Genomic DNA, 27,765 nt, shown 5'->3' on the forward strand with positions numbered 1-27,765 from the left:
TGAGGCTCAGAGATGCTTAGCAATTTCCCTAAGGTTGCACTGCAAAGTCTGGATTCAAGGCTAAATCTTTCTGACATCAAAAGGCCTTGATGGCCTTCCCCACTCCTCTGCTATGGCAGAAAGGAGTCTTTCCTAGCCCTGTTTGTAATCCTAGTCAACATCAGGCCCTTGGCAGCACCTTCAGAGGGGTCCTGACTCTGGGCAGGGGGCACGTGGGGGTAGGGGAGCAATCTCCTAAGAAAAGTAAGGAACACAGAGAGGGAGGCTGACAGGTGACCAGGCAGGTGACAAGGCCTCCAGGAATTAAATGTCCCATTCTTATTCACAGAAGCCTGGCAAGTAAAGGAGTGAAGCCCAGGGATGGGAATTTCTACCAAGAAAAAACCATTTTGTTCCCACAGAAACAGGTAACTGAGTTCCATTCAAACCTTGCAGTGTATCAGGTGCTCTGAGGGTTAAATACAATTCTATGACTTGGGGACCTAACCACCGTTTATAACACATTTTATTCCAAGTTGTACGCAGCTAACTTGCAAATAAACTTTTGGAACACAGCCCGGGGGTAAGTTCCGAAATCTCCTCTCAAGGCAGGAATGTGAATCTTGACTGAATGCTGAGGGATTTAATGGTTACTGGGCAACCAGGAATTAAATTCTTTAGGTAGCTTTAATTTATCTCTCCCTACTCCTCATGGGAACTTTTTGGGGGATTTAAAAAAAAAATGTTTACCAGGTAAGAAAAATGAAATTATAGCATCTAAGAACTAGAAATTTCTAAGTCTAGATCATCAGTTTCCCAATGAGAAAGCTCAGCACTAGAAAGCCCTAGGTAATTTGTCCTGGATCCCCTAGTCAGCTTGCAGAAAAATCAGGGACTAGAAGCCAAGACATTCTCTCTCTCTTTTTTCCCCTATCTTAGTAGCAGCTGAGGAAGTCAAAGAGGCAAATGCTAAATATTTTTTAGACCAAAAGCATCATTTTCCTGCTTCTTTGGTTTATGCATTTTTAATATAGTTCATTGTGGTGAGAACACTTAACACCCTGTGGCAGTGTCCCTTCCCTGACAGAGCCGTGAACAAAACACAAAGGCTCATTCTAAGCGGGACTTTCAACTACTCTCAGGCTTCAGGGCTTCCAGTCTGAAGACAGACCATGAATTTCTTTAAGTGTGACAAATATTTGAAATCACATCAACACTGGAAAACCAATTTTCTCAGAAGCAAGTGAGGCCTAATGTTCCCCTGTTAGAGCGGTTTCTAGACCTTAGGATCTCCTGAAGTTTCCAAGATTCAACTCCTGCGAACTCCCTTCCCCACCCTATGTAGAAAGTGGTGATTGTTCTCAACTGGGTGGTGTCAGAGAAGGAAGTCAGGAGCATGTGAACAATCCTTTTAAAGAGCAACGGCTGCTTGTGGACAGCCTCGTCCCAGACACTCCCTTCCACACATCAGCTAGGCCTCTGTGCTTTTGACTATCATCTTAATTCTCCATTTGAATCATTTTACTTTTTTTTTTTTTTTGGTTTGAGAAGTCATGAGAACCAGTTAGCATTTACAAGGTTTTGAACGATTGTCTGGTTTGACTTAAAGGTCGCGACTTGCCAATTTTAAACTGTTTATTTCTGGGTTTATGTCTTACAAAAATACATAACTCTCCATGTAGTAGCTTCTCATTCACAATCTGTCAGGCTGTTACTCTACAGAAAAGAGTAGAGTGATGATATTGGGGTGATAACATCAAGGAACAGAACACTATGTCTATTATGCTATCAGTGTGTAAAAAAGGGCGTATTTCTATGTACGTATGCTGGAACATGCATAAACTATCTATACAAGGAAACACAAAAACTAAAAATTGCCTCTGGGAATTGAGGTAGGGGTTTTGAGATCAGAGGCGAGAGGAGAACTATCTTTTATATTACCCTATTGTGTTGTTGCATATGCAAAAATCATATGCATGTATTTAAAAAAAAAAAAAAAGACTGAGTGTTATCTACAACAGGCAAGCTATGGAAACCACCTCGGTACCCAAAGGTGGATGAGTAGATTAGAAAGGCGTGGTATATATACATAGTGGAATAGATAGGTGTGGTATATATTCACAGTGGAATACTGCTCAGCTGTATTTAAAAAAAAGATGCCTTCTTGCCATTTGTGACATCACGGATGGAACTGGAGGTGATTACGCTAAGTGAAATAAGTTAAAAGGAGAAGGACAAACACCGGAAGTTGTCACTTGGATGTAGAATACAGAGAAACAAACAAAGGATCAGATAAAACCAAACAAGCCCTATAGATCTGAGGGAATGGAGACTACCAGCAGAGGGAAGGGAGAGGGAGAGCAAACTGGCGGAGGTGGGGGGGGGGGAGAGCACAATGGACTATGGTGGAGGAGTAGGGGTGCCTTGGTGGTGGGTGTGTGAGGCGTAACACCTGAAGGGTATGATCTAATTTCCCTGTATCACATACAGTCTTGTAAAGCAATGTTACCTCAATAAAAATACATAAAAAAGATTAAGTGCTAAATCTCTTTCTCTTCTACACTGTACTTACTTTCCTCTAAATTCTTGGTTTCATCCACTGTCATCTGGGAAAATATTATGATACAGTGGAAAAGCTAATGGATAAAGATGACATGCTGATGAGGTCTAGTTACGCTTGCAGTAAAAGGACAGTAACAATGGCTATCATTTATTGGGTACTTAACTCTATGTTGCAATAAATATATAAATTCTCATTTAATACCCCCAACTTTGATATTATTTCAGTCCCATCTTAGAGACATGGAAACCAGAGGCCTACAGGATGAACACACAAATTAATCTCTTTGACACTAAAGTCACTCCTCTTAATATGACATAGCTTGCCAGTGTGCGTGGGCAAGCAACCTTAACTGTCCCAAACCTTACTCTTCAGGTTCTTCCTTTGTAAAGGGAACAATAACAGCAGCTCTTCAGAGTGCTACTGTGAAGGCTACATGAGGTAGTGTATCTTAAAAGCTCCTAGGAGAGCTATATCCGGGATATATACTTGCTCAGTAAGAGTTAAGACCCCTACCCTGCTCCCAGCATTTCCTACATAAAGTGCCATAAAAATATTAACACAAGGAATCTTTTTATCATGTTGATGACTCTGATATATTTCTTCACATGCTCTTTCCAAACAGGGAATTTCCTGTTCAAAATCCCTCTGTCCCTTCTCAGGAAGAAAGTTTAGCACAGGGCCTAAATCACTGGTTTAGGAATTCAAAGTACATTTAAATGCCAGCTATGCTATGTGAGCAAATTACCTTTCTCTGGGTAGTTTCTACACAGCGAAGATAATCTATTTCACAAGGCTTTGGAGATTAATGAGAAGTATATGCATATGGTATAGATTTCAGACATTTACATAAGCTGCCTAAAGCAAATGGTTGTAAAAAGATGGAACTATATAAATTAATTCCTAAGTACATAAATCAATAAAATTCAGATCTACTTCCTCTTGCCGCACTTTGTAATTTTCTCATTTTGTTCCATGATATCACCATTCTCTAGGTCACCGAGGTTGAAAACCTGGAAGACATCTTTAACTCTTTTCTTTAAAACCTATGCAGTCCTTTCTTTCAGGCGGCTCTACCTTGGGAAATTACTTCTGGGGTCCCACCCTTCTTTCCCCCATTGCTAACCCAAGACCCTCATCATCTCAAAGCAAAACAGAGTAAAACAAATCTCTTCCCTCTCTAGACAGCCTCAAACCATAGTCCATCAGCCTTTAATTCCTAAAAACGGCACCAACTTCACTGTCTTTCTTTGCAAGAGTCCGCAGTGTTTTCCCATTGTCCATCAGGTGTAATGTGAATTTATCGTTCTTTAACTCATCCTATAATTTAAGGCACATAATTTATCCTTAATTTAGTCATGCTGAATTTCATTTTTGTTCACAAATCTGGAGTAGATTCTTCTAGAACAATGGCCTCACTGGCTTTCACATAAATTTGGCTTTCTCTCAACTATATTTTGGTTTCTGCTGTTCCACTTTCGGGACTATCCTAGCCTACCTTTTAATTTATCTAACTCTTATAAAACTCTTTCCTAGAACATGTTTTTTTTTCTATTCTCCAAAAAGACTTCCCCAATGATTCTAATCAACACTGCTCTACCTGTATAAGGTAACCTACATTTGAACTTGATATTATATAAGTCAGTGTACATAAGTTTATAGCATGTATCAACTATTTCATATATGTCCATTTTATCCCCCCATATAGAAAGGTCATTGGTGAAGCTGACATACACTTTTTTAGAATCCATATACTAGCAGAAAGATATCAGGCCATGATAAGCTATGTGTGGGCTGGGGAGGGAAGAGGGGAAACTTGAATTTACAGCTTCAGTCATTTTACTTTAAGACATTTACATTTGCCCTTGAAAAACAAAATGGCTATAGACTGGCATCAATAAATTATTATATAACTTCCAAAGGCTGAAAGGACTTAAGAGTAACTTAAGTGTTCCCTCACTGGCTACAAGTAGGGCTGGGGTGGGCCCTTCGCTCTCACAGGCAAGGAGTTCTATCACATCCTGAGTTCCATTGCCATGTCCAAGTTCACACCAACCTGGGAGCTGGACAGGGATCATGCTTTAAGTTTCTTGGTACCTGTCACTCAGAGCAAAGTACTGTAAAAGTAGACTGTCCACACCTGTGGTATGTGTGAGTTTCTATCACTCAAGAGGCAGGAAGTAACTTTCTGCCTCTACCCATAACTCAATAGCTTTCATTAAGACAATAACTGTAGTTCAGCACGTTGCGTGTGTGTGTGTGTGTGTGTTTGTGTATTTAATGTGAAGAAACTGGAGTTGGCATAGAGAATAAGAAGATCTAACATAATGGGTGGATAATAGGTCCACTGAGGATGAGAAAGGGATTAGACTTGTCTAGCTTGGAGAAAAGAAAGCAAATGCATAACTCAAACACTAGCGATACAGTGAGGAGTCTCTCACCACCGAGAATCCCTCAATACAATGAAAAAAAGCTTGCATTAGATCAGAAAAATTTAGAACAGTTTTATCTGTATAAATGAGTCATACCTTTATAAAGGTAACTCATAAAAGAGGAAATAATGCTCAGTATTTTTTTAAATGTTCATGATCACTAATAATCAATGGCATGCATGCAATAATAAGGTTGTTTTATTCTCCCTATTGCAGTAGCAAAAGTAAAAAGAATGCTACACTCTGGCAAAGGCATGGATTAAGAGTGTAAACAGGTGTAAACAGGTACAACCTCTTAAGGTCATTACCCTTTCACTCCATGTTTCCGGCTTCTATGAATCAAATATGGAAAGGCTTTATACAAGAAGGTGTTCCTTCCAGTCTTACTGAGTGCAGTGAAAGAACTGGAAACAATCGTGGAAATAATCATTCCTTCCATACTCTTCAATTGTGTCCTGCCCAGAAAATCTAACTAACACAAGAAGCTATGAGCCTTAATTGACAGTGTAACAAAGAACCTTGAGCAACACGTGATCATTCCAAACACAAATATTTTGAGAAGATAAAGCTAATCTGCTAGCCATTCTCTTTCCAGATAGACAAGTTAAAGGTAAATTAATTTTTTACCTATCAGTCATTGTAAAAATGGAAACTTAGAGAAACTCATCATAAATTGGTTTCTGTCTAAACTTGTTTGTTAAGAAGGGCAAAGATTTCCCTGTAATAGTCAAAATTTTCAAGGACAGCTGCTCTCATCTTGAGGCCATAAATATTTTGTAAGGAAATTTTATCCATTAAGGTATTTGTGGAAACAACCTGCTCAGTTAAATTTATAAACTACATTTATCATAGGATAAGCTTTACACATCAACCTTCAGATTCTTAATTGCCCATTTTTGAGCACACTGACATCTGTAATATAACAGCTGTAACTTCTCTAATATACAAGTGGCTGGTTGGACTGAAGGCATCCTAACACATTACTTGATTTTTTTTCCTCAGAAGCCTTTTTGTAATAAAGTTCTAAAATCTTAAAGATTTACTTCCATAGAGCCAACACAAATTTCACTTTCCTTAAGTCACAAAAGTAATTTCTGAAAAATGGGAATTACTTTTAAAAGGTGGTACTCCAAGAAAATGCAACATGGGAAAAATAACATCACTGAAGAATTAAGAATGAAAGAAAATTTATACTTAGTGAATAAAGCAGCATACAATGTTATCACCATAGTATTCTCTCAAACAACTATAGAATGATGCAAAGAAAATTGATTGGAAGCAATACTCAAAAGTGTAAATGGTGGTTATTTCTCGGAGGTGAGATGAGGGGATTTTCTTTTCATACTTCAACTTCAAAAATTTCTGCAGTAAATATATACATATTAATGTTAAAAATGTAAAGTTACTTAAATTTTATACGTTCAATAAGTTTTATTTCCTTAGTATTTAAATTCTGTTGTCCTACAGTATATGCCAAGCATTGTGAATCTTACTCATAAATGTTTACTGAGTCAAGGAACCAAAGAATAAAAGAAATTATCAACACATCAAGTTGTCTTCAGTGTTTCCATATTATTTAAATTCCAGATCCACAGTGACACTTCCTTTCCACTTCTGATCTCCTTGATCATCAATTAGCTATTCCTTTCAGGATAAAATTAATTCTAGAATAGCAGTTCACTGGGCTTTACTAGGATATCAAATTACCAATAAAATCAACATAATTGATAGTCCCTATATTTATAACTACAAGGCCTTATCTTCTACTTTCTGGAAAGGACTCCATCTCTCAAGAGAGTGCCATCTTGCCAGTTTAATAATCTTCCTTAGGAAATATCATCTACATCTTTCCATCTTCTTGAGCAGTATTTTTGTCAGCTTCCCCCATAAATTCACTCTCTGTAGCTCTACTGTGTTTCACTTAATGAACATTCATTTATTCAAAAGCTACCATGAGCCAGACTGGTGACAAAGATGAGGAAGACAGTTCCAGCAATGAAGAAATTCATTAGTCTGTCTTCAGAGACTTGAGCAGAGACAACTCTAACCACTGCAAGTGCTCTCATCAAATGCACGGGAGCTCATACTTAGTGTTTGGACTTCCGGACCGAAAACATCTTTATTGCTGCCTTTGCAGTCCTTTTCTCTAGGTCAGTTTGCCTTGAACCTAGAGTGACCTTCTAGTCGCTCAACGAAGTCACCTCAGGCCCAATAAGCCCTAACAAATCTTTTCAGGCTTTCTGTGTTCTCTGCTTGTTCACGGGCACAGATGGTGGGCTGCGTCACCCTCCATGAGGTCTCCTGTACTTGCGTCACTTGCTAGTTGGTGATGCTCTGTTCTTCTTTCCCTGCTCCACTCTCCAATACAGACAACAACATTTTCTTGCTCCCTTACTTTTGCCCTGGGCTTTTAGGTAAGTTTGGTCAATGCAAGTCACTGACAGAAGACCCGAGGGCAGGCTAAGCGAGCGGGCTGTTTCTCCCTGTCTCTGCCTTCAGCGAAAGCTCTGGCAGAGCTCCAGGGAAGTCTCCTTCTTCGCTCTGGCTTCCTCCCACCAGCCCCTCCTGGTAACTGCCCAATAGTCTTAACTCCAGCACTACCTTCTGGGGCTCTGGTTATTGCACCTGCAGCCTTAGAGATAGCAGAAGTCCCTGCCATTTGTTTGGCTTCTTAGCTCTGGGTAGCCCATTCCCTGCATCAAATTCACTGTGTTTGAAATAACAAGAATGGGGCCTCCTTGGTGGTGCAGGTGGTTGAGCGCAGCGCTGTGAAGCTGCCAGCAGCCTCTGCAGTGTCGGTTCGATCCCCGCCAGCTGCAGAGATGCCCACATGGTGAGGTAGACCTCTCCTGTCTTGCCTGCTGCTCCCCTCAGCAGTGTATTTCAGTCAGTCTGCCTGTTCTGCTCCCCACTCTGCCGCTAGTGAGTCCTCTCACGCTCCTGCACCTCTGGCCTGAGACCCCAGTTCTTGTATAAATAAATAAATCTTAAAAAAAAAAAAAAAGAAAGAACGAGAATGGCTTGTTTTCTGACTACATGCTCACTGATCGTCACCCAAGTCAAAACTCTTAGCATCAAAACCTTCTGTACGTCATATACAGCTTTTTATGGCCTAATCCCTCCTTATCTCTATAGCTACTCCCTTGTCCCCTCCTCTGTTACTACAGTGCCACTGTCATTTGTTAGGTGTTTACTATGGAAGGCATGTTTTTGAGCCTGCCACATGATTTTTATAGGCTTTCGCTTTCACTTATAAATTATTTACTAATAATTTGCTTATAAATTATTAGGTATGTTTTGATGACATCAATGACAGACTCATATGTGACTGTCATTTATTTCAATTTTTAAGGTCTATGAGACAGGGGAAGAGAGATAACCTTACAAACATATATATGTATTAAGAAAGTTATTTGCATTTACGGTTAAAGTCTATAATATTTATTGTTTTCTATTTAAAAAGGTATGTGTTTTAGAACTGGGAGAAGCTAGAGAACACAGCAGAAAATGTATTATTCTAATTTGCATTTCAAAGTAAAGTGTCTCCTTGCTAGAAGTTAGGATAAATTGTGATGGGGAACCTTGGAACTTTTGTTAAGAGGTAACTACTTGAGAAAAATTACAGTGGGGCCTCCCTGGTGTCAGCACTATCAGCACTATGAAGCTATGCACAGCTACTGCAGCACGAGCTCCATCCCCTGCCAGGGAGGGGACCCACATGGCACAGCAGACCTCTCTCCCTGCTGCTCCCCTCAGCAGTGGATTTCAGTGGACCAGCCTGTTCTGCTCCCCACTCTGTCTCAGGTGAATCCCCTCACCCCCCACCCCCCCACCTCTGGCCTGTACCCCTGTTCTTGAATGCATAAATAAATCTTTAAAAAAAGAAAAATTAAAGTGGCTCTGTGAGTGCCAGACTTGAAGACCAAAAATTCAGGTGTCCCTCACTAGCTCAACTCTTGGTATCTGAACTCAGGAGACCAATAGATTTTGGGAAAAAAATGAACCCTGGCATATTGTAATAACACTAAAAATAATAAATAGTGCATCATCATCGTTAATAGCAATTATAATGCCTTGAGCAGTTGTAAGTCAGACATTTTGTCACTTTACACGTTATCTCTAATTCCCATAACACTCCCCAAGGAAAGTATCATCATTACTACTTAATAAATCAGGAAATTAGGGTTCAAGATTGTTAGTGCCTTTGTCTTTGACCACAGAAAACTGGTGGCAGAGCCAGAATTCACATCTATGTCATAATAGCCTTGAAGTCAAGGAATTATTTTACTGCTACTTCACATTGCCTCCAGACTTGAACTCAAAGGGACAATAGTAAAGTCACAGGAAATCAATCAGTCTCCCAATGGCTTCTTTCCATAATGTGAAGAGTACAGATATTACATTTAATACTGTGCATCCAGACAAATATTTATTTGAAAAATATCACTTTCAATATAATTATATTTAATTACAAGACAGCAGGGGTCCTGCCACTTAATATTTGACCTTTTCCTACAACAAGGTGATTCGATCATCTTGGCCACCAAATTAATAGCAAAGGACAACTGTGAAATGGGAAAGCAGCTAGATCCCTCCCTTCTTAATGCCTGCTCTTGACTCAACTGGCAAAATACAAAATCCCATATGGGCCTCCCCGGTGGTGCAGCAGTTGAGCGCTGGGTTGTGAAGATGCCCACAGCCTCTGCAGCGCCGGTTCAATCCCCGGCCACCGGGCGAGGGTCCCACATGGCGCGCAGACCTCTCCTGCCGCCCGCTGCTCCCCTCAGCAGTGTACTTAGTCTGCCTGTTCTGCTCTCTGCTCTGGCTCTGGTGAATTCTCTCACCCTCCCGCGCTTCTGACTGTACCCAGTGCTTGTATAAGTAAAATAAAAAAAAAAATTACAAAATCCCATCAATAACATTTTTCAGGTGTTCTTGTTTGGTGTCAATTATTTCCCAGTCCCACCTGAGGTCATCTGACTTGAATTTATGTTTATAATTTCAAAAAACTAAGTGCTCTAGAACACTGCTATTCAAAGTATGGTCCCTGACAAGTATAAGAAAAGTATACACCACTTTTATAGCAACCTAACACAGCCACGGCATCCACAGGCATGATCAGTGGCTTCCGATCACCTAACAGGGTTCAGATCAGATTGAGTGCTGCTGAATTTGCATGGTAAGTTACATAGGGTCTAAGTGCATACTAGTCAGTTCCAGAAGGACCTCCCAAAAGTCTGTGATGCATAACATGCTAAAAAAAAAAAAATACTGCCCTTCACCAGTTTGAGAGGCACCAGACTCAAACTGACAGCTTCTTTAAAAAAGAACTAGAAAGCAAAACATAAAACTAATCACTTTTCCACCAAAATCACTTCTTGACAAAAAATATGCATGTAAATATAGAAATATATGGGAGTGCACGCACACACACCTATCTATCATTTATTCCTGTTCCAGAAGCTCTGATTTATGAGGGGGCACAAGGACTACCCTGGAGTTATGCAAGGGCTCAAGGCTGTGGAAAGGCATATTCTGAAACATTCTCTCAGCATATGACCAATTCATAAATAAGCTAATGATTCATTCACTATGTCATAACTGAGTCTTTCAGAATATTTTTAGGTCATTTTATTACTACCATAGAGGGTATGGACTTTAAAAACTCACTATCTATTTTATGTGAGTGTTCTGAATCTCTTTCCAGCAAAATTGCAGCTCCCCAGAGATGCACGGAGGTAATCAGACTTGTGCGCTTAAAAAAGAAATATTGGAAATGTCTGAATAAGAGCAGCCACGTTTTGAGATGCCTTTACTTCGTGTGCAAAAATCGCCTTCTGCAGACCCAGCCACATAAAATTGTACACACCCAGCACTTTTCTCACAGCTGCAGGTGTAACCTTAAGGCTCCTCTTATTTAGAGCAAGTAAACTAAAATTTGACAGCTTTCTAAAATTATAAAGCAGCCTCAGTCTACAAGAGATGCCTTTTGAGTTACCTGTGGAAATTAACTTTGGAAGGTGCCATTCAAAAATACCTATTTATGTCCTTCAATTAGAAGTCTTAAATCAAGTTATTTGAACAAGGAAAAATATTATAAGAGAGGACTCCATTAAAATGCCATAAATTTGATTTGAAAACTACATTTCAGCTTTACAAATGGGGACAATCAATTGATCCTCACCAAAGTTAAAAGCAGTACCAGGAGGAATATTTATAAGAGCCTTACTGTCTTATATCTTCTATTTTGCAAATCTGAGTAAATCTCCTAGGCTAAGTTTGTCAGCAAGGGAATAAAGAATGTCATTTGAGATCCCAGAGCTTAATTATGCTGATAAAGCATTTTATAAATCATGCTGGGGGTAAATGGATAGCCCTCTGCGAACAGTGTGCCGGGAGCCAGAAATGTGTGCTCTTGACTTGGTTCCTTATCTTCTGCCCGTATGAATAAGTCAAAGTAAGTCTTGCTCTATTCCAAACAGAAAGAAGGAAGCAGTTGGCCCAACCACTGCTATGGTAGCTTTATTTTCCAAATCACAAACCAGAAAGTATATGCAAAGGAATGTCAGGGCAGAAGATCTGAAACAGATATTGACAGAAAAGTCAGGTCTTATGCTAGTATATCACTAATTTACCACTGTGTAAGGATTAAATACGGCAATGTCTGAAAGTCCGCTTATTATAAATGTGATAATTCTATCATTCTCATCTTCTAGGCAAGTGGTGACAAACAGAAATTGGGGGGTGATGGTGTGGGCATAGCATTCACAAGACCAAGTCTTATTCCAGCTAAGAGTTAAATTAAAATCAGACCACTAGAGATAGAAGACTATTGCCTAAACTGGCAAGTCAGAAATCCAAAGGCAAGAGAAAGCAAAGGACTTGGCCACTGCCACACCCAAGCTGAGATTTAAATTTATTCTTTCCGATTCAAGACATTACAGTGGTAGAAAACTGAGAGGCAGGGGGGTTTAACACTCAACAATACTTAAGGAACCAGAGATAAGAAATAAGGGAAGGGTCCTCCCTGGTGGTGCAAGGGGTTAAGATGCAACCTATGAAGCTATCTGCAGCCACTGCAGCATGAGTTCGATCCCTGGTCAGGGAGCTACCCACATGGTGCAGTAGACCTTTCCTGACTTGCCTGCTGCTCCCTTCAGCAGTGTACTTCCGTCAGTCTGCCTGTTCTGCTCCCCACTCTGTCTCTGGTGAGTCCTCTCGCACCCCCTCCACATGTCTGGCTTGTACCCCAGTTCTTGTATGCATAAACAAATAAAACTTTAAAAAAAAAAGAAATGAGGGAAGAGAGATGCTAAATATTCAGTGACTTGGTTGAGAACAGTTTAGTTGACAAAATATGCTGAGATAAGCATTCGGCCCAGCTCCTAATGCAAAACGAATTCATAGTCATTCTAAATCCCCCAGTTACTAATAGTAGCGCATTCTCAGGAGGGAAGACTTAATGGAATGTAGAAAGTCTATCAAGAGAGGGAGAATAAGCTAACTCATGTTCCTTCCTCTCGGGCAAATGGAGGAGAGGCACAGTAGTTCCATGACAGTATTCCTGACTATCTCGGCAGTTGCAATTATTCCTTAATAATGATATTGTGGTATTTTGAAGCAGTTCTCAGCCTCCTGACTTCACTGGTCCTCTTAACTAGAACTGCTGAAGAATCATGTCAGCCTCAGACCTCTCAGGTTTAAACCTAAGCCTTCATTTGAACATTCTGAAGCTCTTCATGAAGACATGAAACTAAGGGCTGGTGTTGATGGGTTTTTAAGACGACTTTTCCTTCAACACTTCCTTCAGCCATTTTGAAAATGGGGAGATTTGGCGTCATTCACGTGAGCATCAAGGGTAATAGGTCCCAAATTTTGGGCAAGAGCAAAAAGCACGGTATCCTCCTGAAGCAAGCCAGAACTACAGGAAGGAAGGAGAACAGTCTTCCTCAGGGGAAAAAGCAATGTGACTTCCATTGAAGACAAGAGAATTGGAAGAAGCAATTCCAATTAGACTGCTGGAAGGGATGACAGACTGAGGTATTTATAATCAATATGCTACCAATACAGACAAAAAAATACTTTTTAAAAGTATTTTTAAGCAACACATATGTGTGGAGGGGGAAGACATTTTTATTTTCACATTTACTAAAAATTTCAGTGATGAACTTAAGAACCTAGACATAAATTGTGAGAGAAATGACAGGCTTTTAATCATGGAACAGCACTTCCATAAATCAATACTATATTAGTATTTCAAAGTAAATTCCAGAGCCCATTACTACCTACCATCAACTGATTTTGTAAATGCCTTTTGGAGCCTTAAAGAGCTTTAGGTTTTAAATCACCAAAATAACCTATTGGAACAAGAATCTTTCTATTACATTTGTAAAACTGCCCATAGAAACCTGCAATTCACCTCATGAATCTAGTGCAGTATGACTTCTAAGGAATGATGAAAACAAGTCCTTCTCAACAACAAATGGGTAGCCCAGGAGGTCTTGAGGGAAGCATCCCAAGAGCCTCCCTACTTGACAACAGCCTGCCTCAGTCTACCTGTAAGAGTTGGGTGGGTGATGTGTTGTTTTCCCAGAATGCAGTTTTAGAGATGGGAATGAGTAAGCTTTTAGAAATCCATTTGTGTCTGTGGAGTCAGCCAGAAGGTACTTCTTGACGAAGTTATGATCACAGCAAATTTTGCAAATAACCTGCGCCATACTCAGCCCATAGTAAGAGATAAACAAATCCAATTCTTATTATAGACACTTTTGGCCAAAACCTTCATCTCAATGGTAAGGAGAGTATATACATAAAGAGAGGGGAAACTTTGTTTTCATATGCCACCCCATCACCCCTTTGGAGGTAGTCATAGAAAAACATTGAAAGACAACTGTTTTTAAGTTCTTCTTATTGATTTCTTCCTTGTGAGACTAAGATAATGCTTTTGCCAAACTGCTAATGTTGCGTACAGAATTTTATGGAGATTTTCCAGTGTTCAAATTCCTAATGACCGTTGGGTCATCACCGTGAACAGTGCAATGATTTCTTTACTACACCTTGTTTTGTGTTTGTATGGGAGCTTGACATTTTTTTTCCTCCCATAACTTATAATTTTTTGAACAGGTACAGAGCCTAAAAATAATGGAAAGCATACACATTGCTAACATCTGATGAAAGCTTACTTTTGAAAAACGTTTCAGATCTGCTGTGAATAATCTGAAATGAATTCTTACTTTTTTATAATCAAAATTTTTTTGCCTTCTCTATCACTTGTTTTCAGCCTGCTTTTTTGTGAATGGATATGACTAGAGGCTAAAAACATACAAGGTGATCTCCTATGTTTACATATACCCATCAAAGTCTAAGGAATCAGGGTATTGAACCAAAAATTCTGCTTCTGTGTATGTAAGTGAGATGGGGGGGGTGGCCTGCTGCTTTTCTGTCATAAGTTCTAACTGGAAAGACTGGGGAAGGGAGCACTGATGAAGAAACCTTGTGTTACACAGCTAATTGCAAATAATGCAAATTCACTGCAGAAAATTGAGGTGAGGTTAAGAAAAAAATCACCTAGAATCCCACTAACTAGAGGTCTCCACTTTTAACATTTCAAATAATACCATACCCGTCCATCCATTCATGCTCAAATACTATTTTTTCAGTCCTTACAAAATGATTTTGGCTCAAGCTTGGGCGGGGAGAGTGACTGTTTTTTTTTTTTTTTTGGGGGGGGTGCAATGCAGTAAACAACTGTGTTGAACAGGCTGCTTGGGGATTTAGGCAAGTTAAGAGAATGAAAACCATCAGAAGAGGGCATCCTTAGGGATGTGTGACATTTCATATATACCACGAGCCAGGGCAGCATCTAGAGTAGAGCTGTCCCTGGAGGAGAGCTGTACAGTGGGGATAAGCAACAGCTTGACATTTTCAACATGACACCACAGACAGCAGGTTAAATGTGTATTAGGAGAGGGACCTCAATTTGGTCTAGAAAACTTAACACACCAGGCCACAATGCCAGTTTTGCTTTCATGGTACCTTTCAAGAACTGAGTGCAGCTGAAGGCTTTAGACCATTTCAACTAGCTCCAAATAGCAACCTGGACCTAATGGGATACCTCTTGAGGAAAAACAGAAAGCAATCTATAAAAATTTAAAGGAAAGAAAAGGTTCCTTTCCAGTATGTCATGCTTATATTTTTTCTTCACTTCATCTTGTAGATAGTTATCTCAGTGACATAGACACACAAGAAACTAAAACAAACATTCCACATGTGCCTGGCCCTTGTGAAAGGAAGAGTGCCTACTAGTGGCTAACAACCCCCATACTTTTTCTGGAAATGCAATGGTTTGTTGCAGAAATGCCATTCAAATAATTGTCTATCCACAGAATCACATTGGTCAATCACTCATATTTGTAGCAGGTGCTTAGTAACCTGCATGGACATACTAATTTAATAAAATCAATGAGATCACTGAAAACACTAATAGGCAGCCTCCCCGATGGAGCAGCCGGTTAAGCGCTGCGCTATGAAGCTATCTGCAGCCTCTGCAGCGTGTGTTCGATCCCGGCCAGCCAGGGGGATACCCACATGGTGCGGCAGACCTCTCCAGTCTTGCCCGCTGCTCCCCTCAGCAGTGCTTTTGGTCCATCTGCCTGTTCTGCTCCCAGCTCTGTCTCTGGTGAATTCCCTCACTCTCAGCGCCTCTGGTCTGTACCCCCGTTCTTGTATAAATAAATAAATCTTTAAAAAAAAAGAAAACACTAATAGAAGACCCAGGACAAATCCTACTGTAGCCCTGCATAGCTGTCTTGTGCCAATAAATGATTTTTCTACCCTTGATTTCAAAGGCCTGTGAAATAAGGCTGCTGAATTCATCCCCCATGCACAATGGGTGCTGATGTTCCTTGTGTAGCACATACACTAGGCTCTCTATGAATGGAAGATGTTATTTGATGAGTCACCATTTGGATAAAAGTGAGCCCAAGGAATCATAATAAAAATAAAGGAAATATTAGTTTTCAAAGTTGAAAAACACATTTAAACACCTAGCTCATTTCTAAGATGTTTGTGATCAGGATACCAAGAAACAGAATTACAAAGGGAGTGGCAGTGACCACATATTTATGATGGATACATTTTATTCCATATAAACTATATCTCAATTAAGTTCATTTCATCAAAGAAAAACTTGGTTATATATGAACTCTAAAATCTCCAGCAACTGTAAACTTCCATTATCTTCCAAAGTCAGGTGATTTGCCCAAGGTCACAAATCATGCTAAATTACCATTGCTGAGTTCACCACCACATTGGCGCTTGAGAAGTATGAGTGAAAAGTATATTGATTTCCCATTGAAGGTATAGATACCTATTCATGGGTAGTTCATAATTAGCTTTTTACTAACCATGTTTGTGAGATCTCATTACAGAGTAATTAAAAGTAAGCCAGTAGAGAATACGTTCAATGAAATGGAAAGATGGACATGGTTCATTACCTTTAGGTGGAAAAAAAGCTGATTATAAAACAGAACACTCCAACTTTTGTGAAACTGTATGTAGAGAGAATTTTGAATATACTTACTAGATTATTAAACGTGAATTAAACACTCTAAAGGTGAATTCTCAGTGATTTCTCTTTTTCATTTGCTAACCTGCTTACATTTTTTAAATTAAAAAAATGGCTAAGTACAAATTCTGTAGGAGTGATTATTTGTAAGTAAAAGTGAATGAAAATATTACAACTGGCGATCACTGTGATTGAAGCCGAAAAATTCAAGTGTGTGCTGAGACTGTGTGTAAACCAGAGCGTATAATCGGGAAGACAACAGACTAGTTTATATTAGCACTTTATTGACAGATTTCTAGAGTCTCTTGAAAAATCAGAAGCCCCGAGGGCACTAGATTAGGACCACTAACTCCTTCCCTGCACAGCACTCCCCACTTCAGCTGAGGTCTTCATTCCCTCCTTTGCCAAAATATAAGCACTCATGATTTCCATCTGTGGTCTAAACAGTGCATCAGTATAGTCAGAACTAGTCTGTAGGAGTTGAAAACGTAGCATTTGAAGATTAGTTGATTCCAAAGTTCTACAAGTTTTGAAAAGTGTGCACATACATATGTGCACACATGCATGTGCACAAACTTCCTACTACACTGAAATGATATCTTACCTGCCATGTACTTGATAGCTCTGGAGAGAAAAATAAGTGATTTCTCATCTTTTTCATGCTTTGCATTTGTATTTTTCAGATTTTGTAGAAGGAACTTATAACACTGATAATTAGAAAAAGCTTAGGAAAAAAATTGGGGGTGGGGCTAATATCTCCTGTCCTGCTCCTTACTGTCTCTAAAGCTGCAATCCATCAACCAAGGGAAACCTATGACAGAAAGGCTGTATAAGGTGCCACGGACAGACACATGTACATACACAATTACAAATCCACCCACCCAACATACATATAAGTACACAGAATTTACATTTAAACACCCTGATTCCCACAGGCTTACGCATGTACATTTCAACCCAAACAGTTCACATCAGGCATTTTAGTCTGCAAATATGCGCATTCACCAAAAAGCAAACAAAAAAAAAATCTTTTAGTAACAGAACAGACTACTTAAACTTATCACTATGCAAGATAATCCGCTTCAGATTATATCCTGATAGACCAAAAACATTATAGGGTTTCATCAAGCATTAAAAAGATCGGTGTTTTCCCCTTATTCGGAGGCTTTGTGTCTGTTCAAAAAATTCCAAGTTCTCAGGGAAAAAAAAAGTCTGACAATCTCTCTCACAAATACAAAATGCACCATAGTAGAGGAATCACTGAGATGTTCTCAGTGATGACCGGACAGGCTTAGGAATTATGAGCACTGGAAAGAGGGCAGAAAATTCCTTCACAGAACATTCGTGGTTTGGCAAAAATCGCTGTCTTGGTTTCATAAGGAAGAAATCAATAAGAACAACTTGAAACAGTTTTCTTTCTTGGTAGGGAAAAAATTGCCATAAATTGCAAGTCTTTTTGCCCATCCCTTAGCAAAGAAAACTACAAAGACCTGTAGGCTTATTGAATGTTTAGGAATCAGTGACATTCTGAAACTTATTTTTTTCAGGAGCCTCTAGAAAAAAAAGAGCTGATCGTCAATTTTGGATAGAAAGGTATCGTTTTCATCCTTTATAGTGCTAGTGGCACATTTAGATGACAGATGTCTTGCACGTTACCAACCACTGTAAGGTCATCTGTCATTTTACCTGGAGGAAACTCAGTTATGCCCTTACCTAAAGACTGGTACAGCTCTGTCATTTTGGGATGGTCCCAGCAAGTTGTTTGGGTCTCATGGCTGAAACATAAAAGACAAAGAGAGACTTTAGTTTTGAGTATGGGTAGTAGAGAGAAGAAAAAGAAAAAAAAAGCATGGCTTGCTTCTGAATCTTTCGGCATCTTTACCTCAGAGGACTTCCATCCTATGGGGAAGAATGTTTATCGCAAGAGAGTCCCCCAGCTTTGTTTTTAAAGGGAAAAGCCATATGAAAGCTATTTGGTAACCAGAACATGCTTCACGTTTGCACCCAAAAGTCAGTTGCATTGCTGCCACAATAAAATGCCCTCATTGTACCATCAATAATCAAAAATCAGGATTTCTTCACCTGTCCAATGCGGAACCTTCACAAAGAACATTGACAATTTCATTAACTCTGTCAAAGAGATACTGGACATGAGTTCAGTAAATAAATCACCTTACTTCTCATTTGCTTTCACTGCCCCAGACATTTGGCCGTGACTCTTTTTTTTTTTTTTTCATCTCCAGATTTCCTATCCACGATGCCTGCATTTCATGTCAGCTTAGGCATAGCCGGTGCCCAGGAAGCTAGCCCAAGCCCCCTCTTGCCTGTGTGTCTAGAATGTCTCTTTAACTCAGTACCCTCCATGTCACTACACCTCTCCCCCTTTTCCTATATTTTCTTGGGCCTGAATGAAGCATTCACAGTTCTCTTCCATTTCTTGAAGTTTAGCTGAAGTGCTGTTGCTGGCTATCAGCGCCAGCCATAAAAAAGAACAAAACACCTTTGTTCCTTGTTCAATTACACGAATAACCCTGGGAGAGATAACGACCTATACTTTACCTTGGCCTATCTACATAAATCACCATAGCATCGGATTTCCAGTTTGGGGGATTACCAGACGGACTCTGATACAGGGAAGTGCAGCCGCAATGATATTTCCGTGGGCAGATGTGAAGCCTATTCATACTCTTTGGGGGGAGGGGGGAGAAAGAGGGGACAAATAGCTTCAAATTGGCCACTTGAAGGGAACCAGAAAGCAAAGAGGTCTGACACAGAAAGGGGGAGTCTGGGGAGGCAATGATATGAAGTGCCTTCAGCGCAGGTTTCAAATCTGTGCCCCTACTAGCTGTGAAAGCTGGGGTTTGCTCACCTGGGAAAGGTAAAGGATTAGTTGCTATTGAGAAGTGACAGGCACTTCTGGTGTGCAATACATGGCAGTATTTGTTGTTATGTGTCCCCCAAAGTATTGCCCACTCAAATTCAACCTTTTATTAGCAGATTATAGTATAGCTGTGGCTCCACCTGTGGGCAGTCAAGTCTAAGACACTTGGCAGAGAGCAAAATCAACACTCAACATGTATTATGTCTGTATTAAAAAAAGGAAAAAGGAGAAACACTTATTGTGGTTTGAAAAGAAGACTACTTCAGAAAGCATCCCTCTGTTATTTACCACTCAGTTATTGAACAGTGAAAGCAACTGAAATAAATTTACAAGAAAATGTTCACTTGCAAAGGGCTGTTTCAGTCTCTCACAAATATGTTCATTTCTGGGTGACTTTTCCGCAGAGACAGTTTGAATTTGAGGAGTACGACAGGGGCTTCTTCTCAGTGCAGGGAATGTACCAAAGTGACATCCAAAGTCTTAATGCGCAAGAAGAACAGAAGAGGCAAATCATGCTTTTCCGGGGTTTTGAGGAAATCCCATGACCAAGCTGGTTTATGATCTGGAGAAGGGGTGGGCGGGACTGGTACTTTATATGCACAGCACAGGGAGGCTGCAGCTTGCCGCTTCATGGAAAAAGCGTTGCTTGTTTGCCTGCGTTTTTGAGCTCAGAAAGTGATTGTGCACCAATTCCGCACTCGAATGCTGAGCAAGGGAAGGTTACCTTCTATTGAGACCACCCTGCATTTAGGCCTCCGTCATCTCATCTCCAAAGACCTTCCCTCTGTGCACACCAGGGGAGGTGGAAGGGAGAAGAGGGTTGAAAAGTACTGTGCCCACATGTCAGGGCCCTTATTCCATACACTGCGCAAGAACAATGTCCCACGTCCAGGGCACGTGGGAGGACGGAGCATCTTCCGTAGATGTGCAGGAAAACGTCTGTTAGAGCTGATAAACCTGACCAGAGACAGAGGGAACCTTGCTGAAAAGCCACCATCTGTAATGGACTGCAAGTCAGAGGAACAGGGCAAAAAAATGAAACTGCCCCCAATGCAATTCGACAAGGGAAGAAAAACTTGCATACAACTGACAGGAGAATCCTAGAGAGTGAAAGGGAGCTTCATGATCATCCCTCACTGCAAAAAAAGAAAAGCCTCATGACAGTTGACACCTACAATTCTACCTTTTGAAAGAATAGACTGTGATGTGTTAAAAATTATGAAAGGGATTTCAGCAATTATTTTTTAATCCACCAGTCCTCATAGAAACTCAAACTTCCTTTGCTGGAAGACATCCGAAATCGTCAGCCCCCACTTCTATCCCCACCCCGTTTGTCTGTTACTAGAAATACTAGTCCTTTCTAGGTTCGCATTCTCTCAATCACCCTCGATGCTGGGGGACCCGAATAACCTAGATAAATGAACTCACACAAATCCAGTGGACAATCTTCTTTCACCTTCTTTCCCTCTAGTATACAAACCTTTTATTTTTAAGCAAGGCAGAATAACTAGGAAAACATTAACATTTCACCTTGTAAGTCTTAGTTTCACCTGAACTGCAAAGTAGTGCTAAATGAAAGAAGTGAGCATGCGTGGGGGGAAAAAAGCAAGGAATAGAGGGTGTGACTAATCATCAAAACCAGAAAAATAATCTTTCAATCATTTAATGCTCAAAGCGATAGCAACAGCTGAAATGACTTCAGATATTTTTGGTAACTATCTGATGAACCAAATATTCACTTCACTGTGTGTGGGTATTTTCGATCTGTGGTGAACCCGAAGCTCTCCAAATAGATAGGAAAGATGCATGGGAATTGGATGAAACAGTAAACACAAATCTACATAACTCACATCTATATTCTGCCTTACAGGATAAACCATTGTGGGGGTCTGGGATCAGAACAGATTTACAGATGGCTCTGTGGCTATCTTGAAAAACAGTAGAGAATTCTCAGTCGCTCTAGGAGAAGCAGCTCAGGTTTTCCTGGAATATACAGACAACACAGAAAAATATTCTGTGCTAGCAAGGTGGTGGTGGAAGGTTGTGTGGGACTGTTTTTGGCAACTCTCCTTTTTTACATTTTACTTTTCACATGGGAAACGCACTCCCCACAGAGCGTGCCCAACCAGAAAAGAGATCCTGAAACCTGTTCATACGTTCATGGGTTCATCTTTGTTCAGTCTTCCCGAGAACAACATATTCAACACAGATCCAAATTCCAATGTACATGAATACAGAGACTGGCTTCATCTACCCTCCTTGAAATGCTCTTAAAAATCTTTTTTTTTTTTTTTATGTTAGTGCTTTTGGCCGGACTGTTTCCTAAGCCTGGCATTAACCACGACTCCCTGAACAGCCTCCAAAGTCTGACTTCTTCTCTTTAAGGTGTAGGGGCTAGAGTCATCATCTTGCTTCTTCCCTTTGATTTGAGGCCTCCACAGTAACTTGATGTAAATGAAAATACAAAATCAGTGGATGTGACAAAAGACAACACCTACTTGTCAATAAGAAAAAATTAAAACATTACTCTGCTGAGCACAGGGCTGACCTAATTTTCTACCATACAATTTAAATTTTCTCTCACCTTTTTAGTTTCAAGTGGTGTGCAAGGTTATTATAACTGCCTCAGAGCTGTGCCTGCTGTCACTGCCGGAATAATCAGACTTATTGGAATTGCTTTTTTAGTTTCTTAAAAACAAACATTAAACACTTATAAAAAGTAACAAATTTCTACTGCTCTTGCCTGGGGAAATGGCAGTTGCCTAATTAAAATAAGATTTCTTCTGCCACCACTGTTATTTGGTACTGAAAATAATCCAAAGAGTTGCCTTTTAAAAAAAAAAATCATTTCACTACTTCCCAGGAAGAAACTAATCTCTATGCCACGATATAAAAAGGTAGCGTCCCCTTGTGATTTGCAGAGGATTAGAGTTTGGCTTCATATATAATCTGGAGTCCACCGATCCACATATACAAACTCATTTCCCTTTAATCTGGGGATCAGGCTCTTTTTCTAGAGGAGCCTTGGCATTTGCATGCTGAATGTTGAACTTGGCTTTCATTGCTGGAATACTGGCAGGGTAGGAATGGGAAAATATATCTAAAAGTTTCTGCTACTGTGGGGTGGGGGAGCTGGTTAGGTGGTGAGGGGAGGTCAATGTAAGCATCAGAAATTTTATTCTAGTCCCCATTTCTTTCTTCCTGGGATATGTAACATTTGATTCTATTTGGCTCAAGCCAGGGCAAAGATGATTGCCTGGGTGACTGGTCCAGCTGTTACTTGTCTTCCCTTCTATTTGCTTTTCAGGGCTTAACTCCCACCCACCCTCAACTTTGGCCAAAGCAATTTCACTTCAGGGTCGTGTCCAATCCGAGATCAAACAATGATGACTAAAACCAATTCCACGGTGATCAAGGGTCAGAGACCTTTCATATAATCGTGTTGTTTCATTTGCTCCTCTGTTCTGTAAGAGCAACTGTAGCCTCCAAAGAGGGGATTTGGCCCCCGGAAATAAAAAATCTGGGCAAAAGAGAAAGGGCGATGGGGGTGTGTGTGAGGGGTGACACGAGGTGATAGGCATAAAGCAGCAGAGAGCCCAAGAAGAGCTTGCTGGCCAAGAAAGAATGTAGATTTCAGTTAAAGACTTTACTTTGCTATCTAAGTTGGATGGGTTATTTTATGGTAAAACATCTTATAATGAATAATATGCTCCCTCAAGCAACTAAACCCCTTCCATTGAAGCTTCAAACTTTGCTGCAAATTTAACGGAGATAAACAAAGTACCCTGCCCTTTGCCATGCCGTGATCTGACTGGGAATGACAAAGTTTGCTTAAAGACGAGCAGACACCTGGAGAAAAGCAAGAGGACACCCAGAAAAGCCTCCACAATCAACCCCAGAGGGCTAAGAAGAAATTAAAAAACCCTCGATGCTTTTCTCTAAGTCAAATTCCTGACTGTTGGGTTTTAATTGCTTTTTCTTTCTTTACCGATTTCTGCAAGTTTAGGGGACAAACACAGTAGAAAACGCAGCCAGGGAAATGTCAGTTGGAATCCTCGGAAGAAATCAGGCAGAAAGTTGACCTTTTGGCACTTGCAATGCAATGGAAGATAGAGTCGCGCACGCTCCCCTTCCTTCCCAGAGGTCCAGCAGGGATTCGGGAACAGCCTGCTTATTCACAGCCACACAAACAGCCCGGGAAGGAGCAAAAAGCTCCCGTGGATGTCCCTGCATGGGGAACGCGCTGTCCCCTCTGGGTAAGGCAAGAAATCAGCTTTTTTTCTCTCGAGGCGTCCCAGAGGCAGGGGCAGGAGCGCGCCACGAGCCAGGCACTGGGGGAGGGGGGCATGAAGCCCGTGGGGGGGGTGGTGGGCGCACCTGCAGTGGCGCTACGGAGCCCAGGGGGGGAGATTCCGCGATGCCCTGCTGCCGGGTGCCCCTGTCCAGCCGCTTAGCTGTCCAAGTTTTGGCCGCCTTGGTTGGCCCCCAGCTCGCGCCACAAGTGCAGGGATTGCTGCCATAGGAAGGGGCCCTAGAGCACTTACCCTTTGAGCTGTTCCCTCATGGCTGCAAGGGCTCCGCGTCTGGGAAAGGCGCTAGAGGAGGAGGAGTGAGCTTCCCAGAGCCAGCGGGCTCCCGAAAGTCGAGCGCCACCGCCCAGGCTCGAAGCTGAAAGCACTGCGGTGGAGCCGGGGCGGGCTGGCAGGCTGGAGGGCGGGGAGGGGGCGCTGCGGGCAGACGGGGCGGGGCCGGGCTGGCTCCGCCCCCACCTAGGGACCTGGGAACCCGGACTCCTAGAGACCCAGCAATCCCATCCAAGGAAAGGAAAAAGGGAAAGAAGAAAGAGCGAGCAGGGGATTTAAGGTAGTCCCAGGAAGCTGGAAACCACACACAGCCCTGCCAGCACCCCCTTAAAACCTCTAGCAAGACTACTTGTTGCCTAAATAATAACCCAGGTGCCAATGACCTCACCACATATAATTGAGTGTGTGGGTTCAGAGTTTTCTTTTTAGTGAATGAAAGAGAAAAATCACAAGCAGTACTTCCCCCCTCCCCCAAAGGAAGATTAAAGTGTGCAGCAGCTGTAAAGACATGAAATTCAGGTTACACTCATCCTGGGCTAAAAGGTCTTTTGGAGAAAGAAAAGAGGGGAGAGAGAGAGAGAGAGAGAGAGAGAGAGAGAGAGAGAGAGAGAGAGAGAGAGAGAGAGAGAGAGAGAGAGAGAGAGAGCTTTTTAAGAAGTTGTGTGTGTGTGTGTACTTGTGATAAAGCGGTGGTTTTCAAATCATAGCCCAGAAACCAGCAGTATGAGCACTGCCTCTAAACTTCTTAGGAAGTTCCCGGACCCCAGCCCCACAGAATCAGAAACTCTGAGAATGCTGAATTTTCCAGCCACTAGTATAGACTCCAAACAAAGCAAAACAAACATACCAGCAATGGTGTGGTGCATTAACTCTTCTCTTTTAGAGAAATCTAAAAAGAAACCATTGCTAATGGAACATTATATTGGAAAAGTGATAAGGCCTGGGAAGTTCAAATATTCTGACCTTAGGGCTTGGGATATGATGATAAAGGTTGATGTGCAAAAATATTTCAAGTTTGCAACTATTCTGAAAACAAAGCCTTCGTTAGCTAAAGAACTCTCCACCCCCAACCCCCCACCTCAACCTCCACATAATACCTTCACCTCGAAAGAGCATCTTAGAGTAATTTCCCTGTGTGCTTTCATTATCCCTCTTTGTCTATTTATTTTGTTGTCGGCTTTTCTTTTTAATCTTCTTTCAGCCATTTCCTTTTTCACTCACTTCTGGGTGATCCAGTCCACTTCGGTTTACAGTTTCAAATGTGTTGCTGTTTTTCTTTTTAAATATCCTTTTCTGTTGTTGTTGCTCAACATTTTCTTCCCCCATAGAATGTTCGAGCTGAAAGGACTCTAGATTTCAGTCTCCCTTTATGCTCCAACAGGGCAAAAAATAATGTATTGAAGCGAAAGGGACTGCAAAGTTGCTTCATCACCCTGCACAGAGTGAATAAAACTGTAAACGTTATCACTGAAGACATGTGCTTGGAGGCATGATTGGTGCTGTTTTAAAGCAAACATGGTCCTTCTTCTGGCATTCTGTCTCATAAATTGAGACATCAGTGCTGTCCTTCAGCGATTTTGAATTAGTGAGTTGTGGAAGCAGCTGCTGATACAGTCTGTGGGGGGCAGACGAGGACTCGGTTTGGGTGAGGTTTTGTCTTGGCCTAACAGGAGATTCCAGGTCTGGCCCTATCTTTGAATGGAGGGGAAAGGACTGGACTTCCTGATGAAGAAGTCATAGCTGCTGCGATTAATCACTGATGTAATCTCTCTGTCAATGGAACAAATTGCTTTAAGTATAGCTGATGTTTATTTCAATGAATAACCAAACCTCACATTATGGGCATTTGTAAATATTAGGAATCAACCAAGTAAAGGTTTGCCACGCCTGTGTGGCTAAGACATGTTGTTATTCTCCTCCTTTCTTGTGTTTTGCTTGTTTGTTTTACGCTTTTAAATTCCCTGCTCAAGATTCAGGAATTTCTGGTCTGATGTCCTAAAACTGAGATGCTCAAATCTGTTTTCTCAGTGACCAACTAGAAAACTACTAGAACAATTCGTTGAGGGGCGTGGGGGTGGGGGGGAATAGAAAACAAGAAATCACTATTCAGATTTTTTTTTTCCTTAAATCTGACAGATGGCAATCCTCAAAATACATCTTTAAGTTCTTTTTTAGACTGGAGTTATAGGCACTTGAAGACTTGTTCCCATATCTTGGTGTTATTTTAGAAATTAAATACTGAAAGCATTGTTAAGAAATGACATGGGCATCACAGCAACTGTTTCGTTGTCAATTTTGGTTAGATTTTGAATTTTGCTTATTCGGGAAGGCATAAAAAAGGTAAGGACATTATTTATCTTCATTTCAAATATAAATTATATAATGATATCATGTATGATCATATATGAACTGCTTATTTATAGCAGCTGTTATTAATGTTATTACTGTTTTGATGTGAACCACAGACCTGAATGGAGCATATGGTTCTGCCACCCAAAGGAAAACTTAAGTTGAAATCTTGACACCAGAACTGACCTTGAGCTACTTGTCCTTGATGGCATGGCTAGAATGTGGCAGTGCAAGGGTTAGAACCAGGGAGGCTGGCTCCAAGGCCCAGGGCGTCAGCCACTTTTAAGCTGACATGGAAGGACGTGGCTTCTTGTACTGTGAGCAGAAGAGCTGTATTTTCTGGTGCGAGCTCATAAGTGATCTCACTGCTGGCTGAGAGCAGAGAGTACATTTGCTAGAAATAGGGGTAAGGGAGGAATGAGATGATTGGATAAGGTCTAGAAGGTGATCCAGTAAATTGTTTCAACCTCAGCTCTCATCTTTGAACCACTTAAAGGCTGTAGGTACTTTAAAAAATGAGGGCCACTCTGGCCTACGGGGCTGTAGGAGAATCCTGCATTCTCTACTCCAGCTCTATTCTCTGCCTTTTTCTATGCTACTCTGCACCCTGGAGCCTGGATCTCTGTGCATGGCGTCAGACAGGCTTCTCTTGCCAGTTGGCTTCCTCTTGTTTTCAGCCAATGGGAGGCAATGATGAAAGGCCTACAGCAAGAGCTGAAAGGGCAGGAAGAGAATGCTGTTGGGTACTTATTCCCAAGCTCCTCCTGCTGGCCTGAGACCTGGCAGTGGCTGAGTTCCTTTATCCACAGCCACAAGTCTTATTGGTTAGTCATTGCCTACAGCAATAGCATTCTCTGCGTTCCCTAAACCATTCCCTCCCCTTGCCCTGGTTTTTCCCCTACCTTGCCCAGATTTTTTTGTAAATAGCCTTTTCATTACATTCTCTTCAAGTACCACTTTTGAATGTACCATCTGTTTCTCCCAGCACCCTGACCAAACAGGAGTTCATCCAGCAAAGCCACCCTCCGGGGCATTGGATTGGATGTTAAGTGGGAACTCCTGATGAAAGAGAAGGGAAACCCCACCTGTTGGAGATGAAAGACAGCCTTATTCATTGGACAGATATTTCTAGAAGCTTCCTTAGTAGGCCCTTTGTAAGCCCCAAAGGAACGTCTAGCAATTTTGAATAGAGCAGAAGATATGAAGGAAAACAGGCCACAGATAGTTTATTCCTTCAAAGAGCTTTAACGAGCTGCTTCGTCTTTGGGACAGAATGTCAAGACAGAGATTAGAAAGGTGGGTAAATTGAGAAGGACCTAGTGTGACAATCCAGGGTATGATCTGTATCCTGAAATGGGGGTGGGGTGCACTTTTTTCAAAAGATGGAATTTAAACATGAACGAGGCTCTGTCAGA

General features: G+C 41.1%; 1 protein-coding gene across 1 annotated transcript in view; it reads right to left on the reverse strand.

The window, feature by feature from the left end:
• DMD (dystrophin) overlaps nucleotides 1-27,765 on the reverse strand; it is a gene marked incomplete at both ends in the record, with an annotated part of 1,915,324 nt that overhangs the window by 110,206 nt on the left and 1,777,353 nt on the right. Inside the window, 1 exon segment of the mRNA XM_084258879.1 lies at nucleotides 18,251-18,312. Within this exon segment, the coding sequence (XP_084115005.1) occupies nucleotides 18,251-18,312 (62 nt within the window).

The sequence above is a fragment of the Talpa europaea genome, assembly GCF_964194135.1.
Source record: "Talpa europaea genome assembly, chromosome: X".
Lineage (NCBI taxonomy): Eukaryota > Metazoa > Chordata > Mammalia > Eulipotyphla > Talpidae > Talpa > Talpa europaea.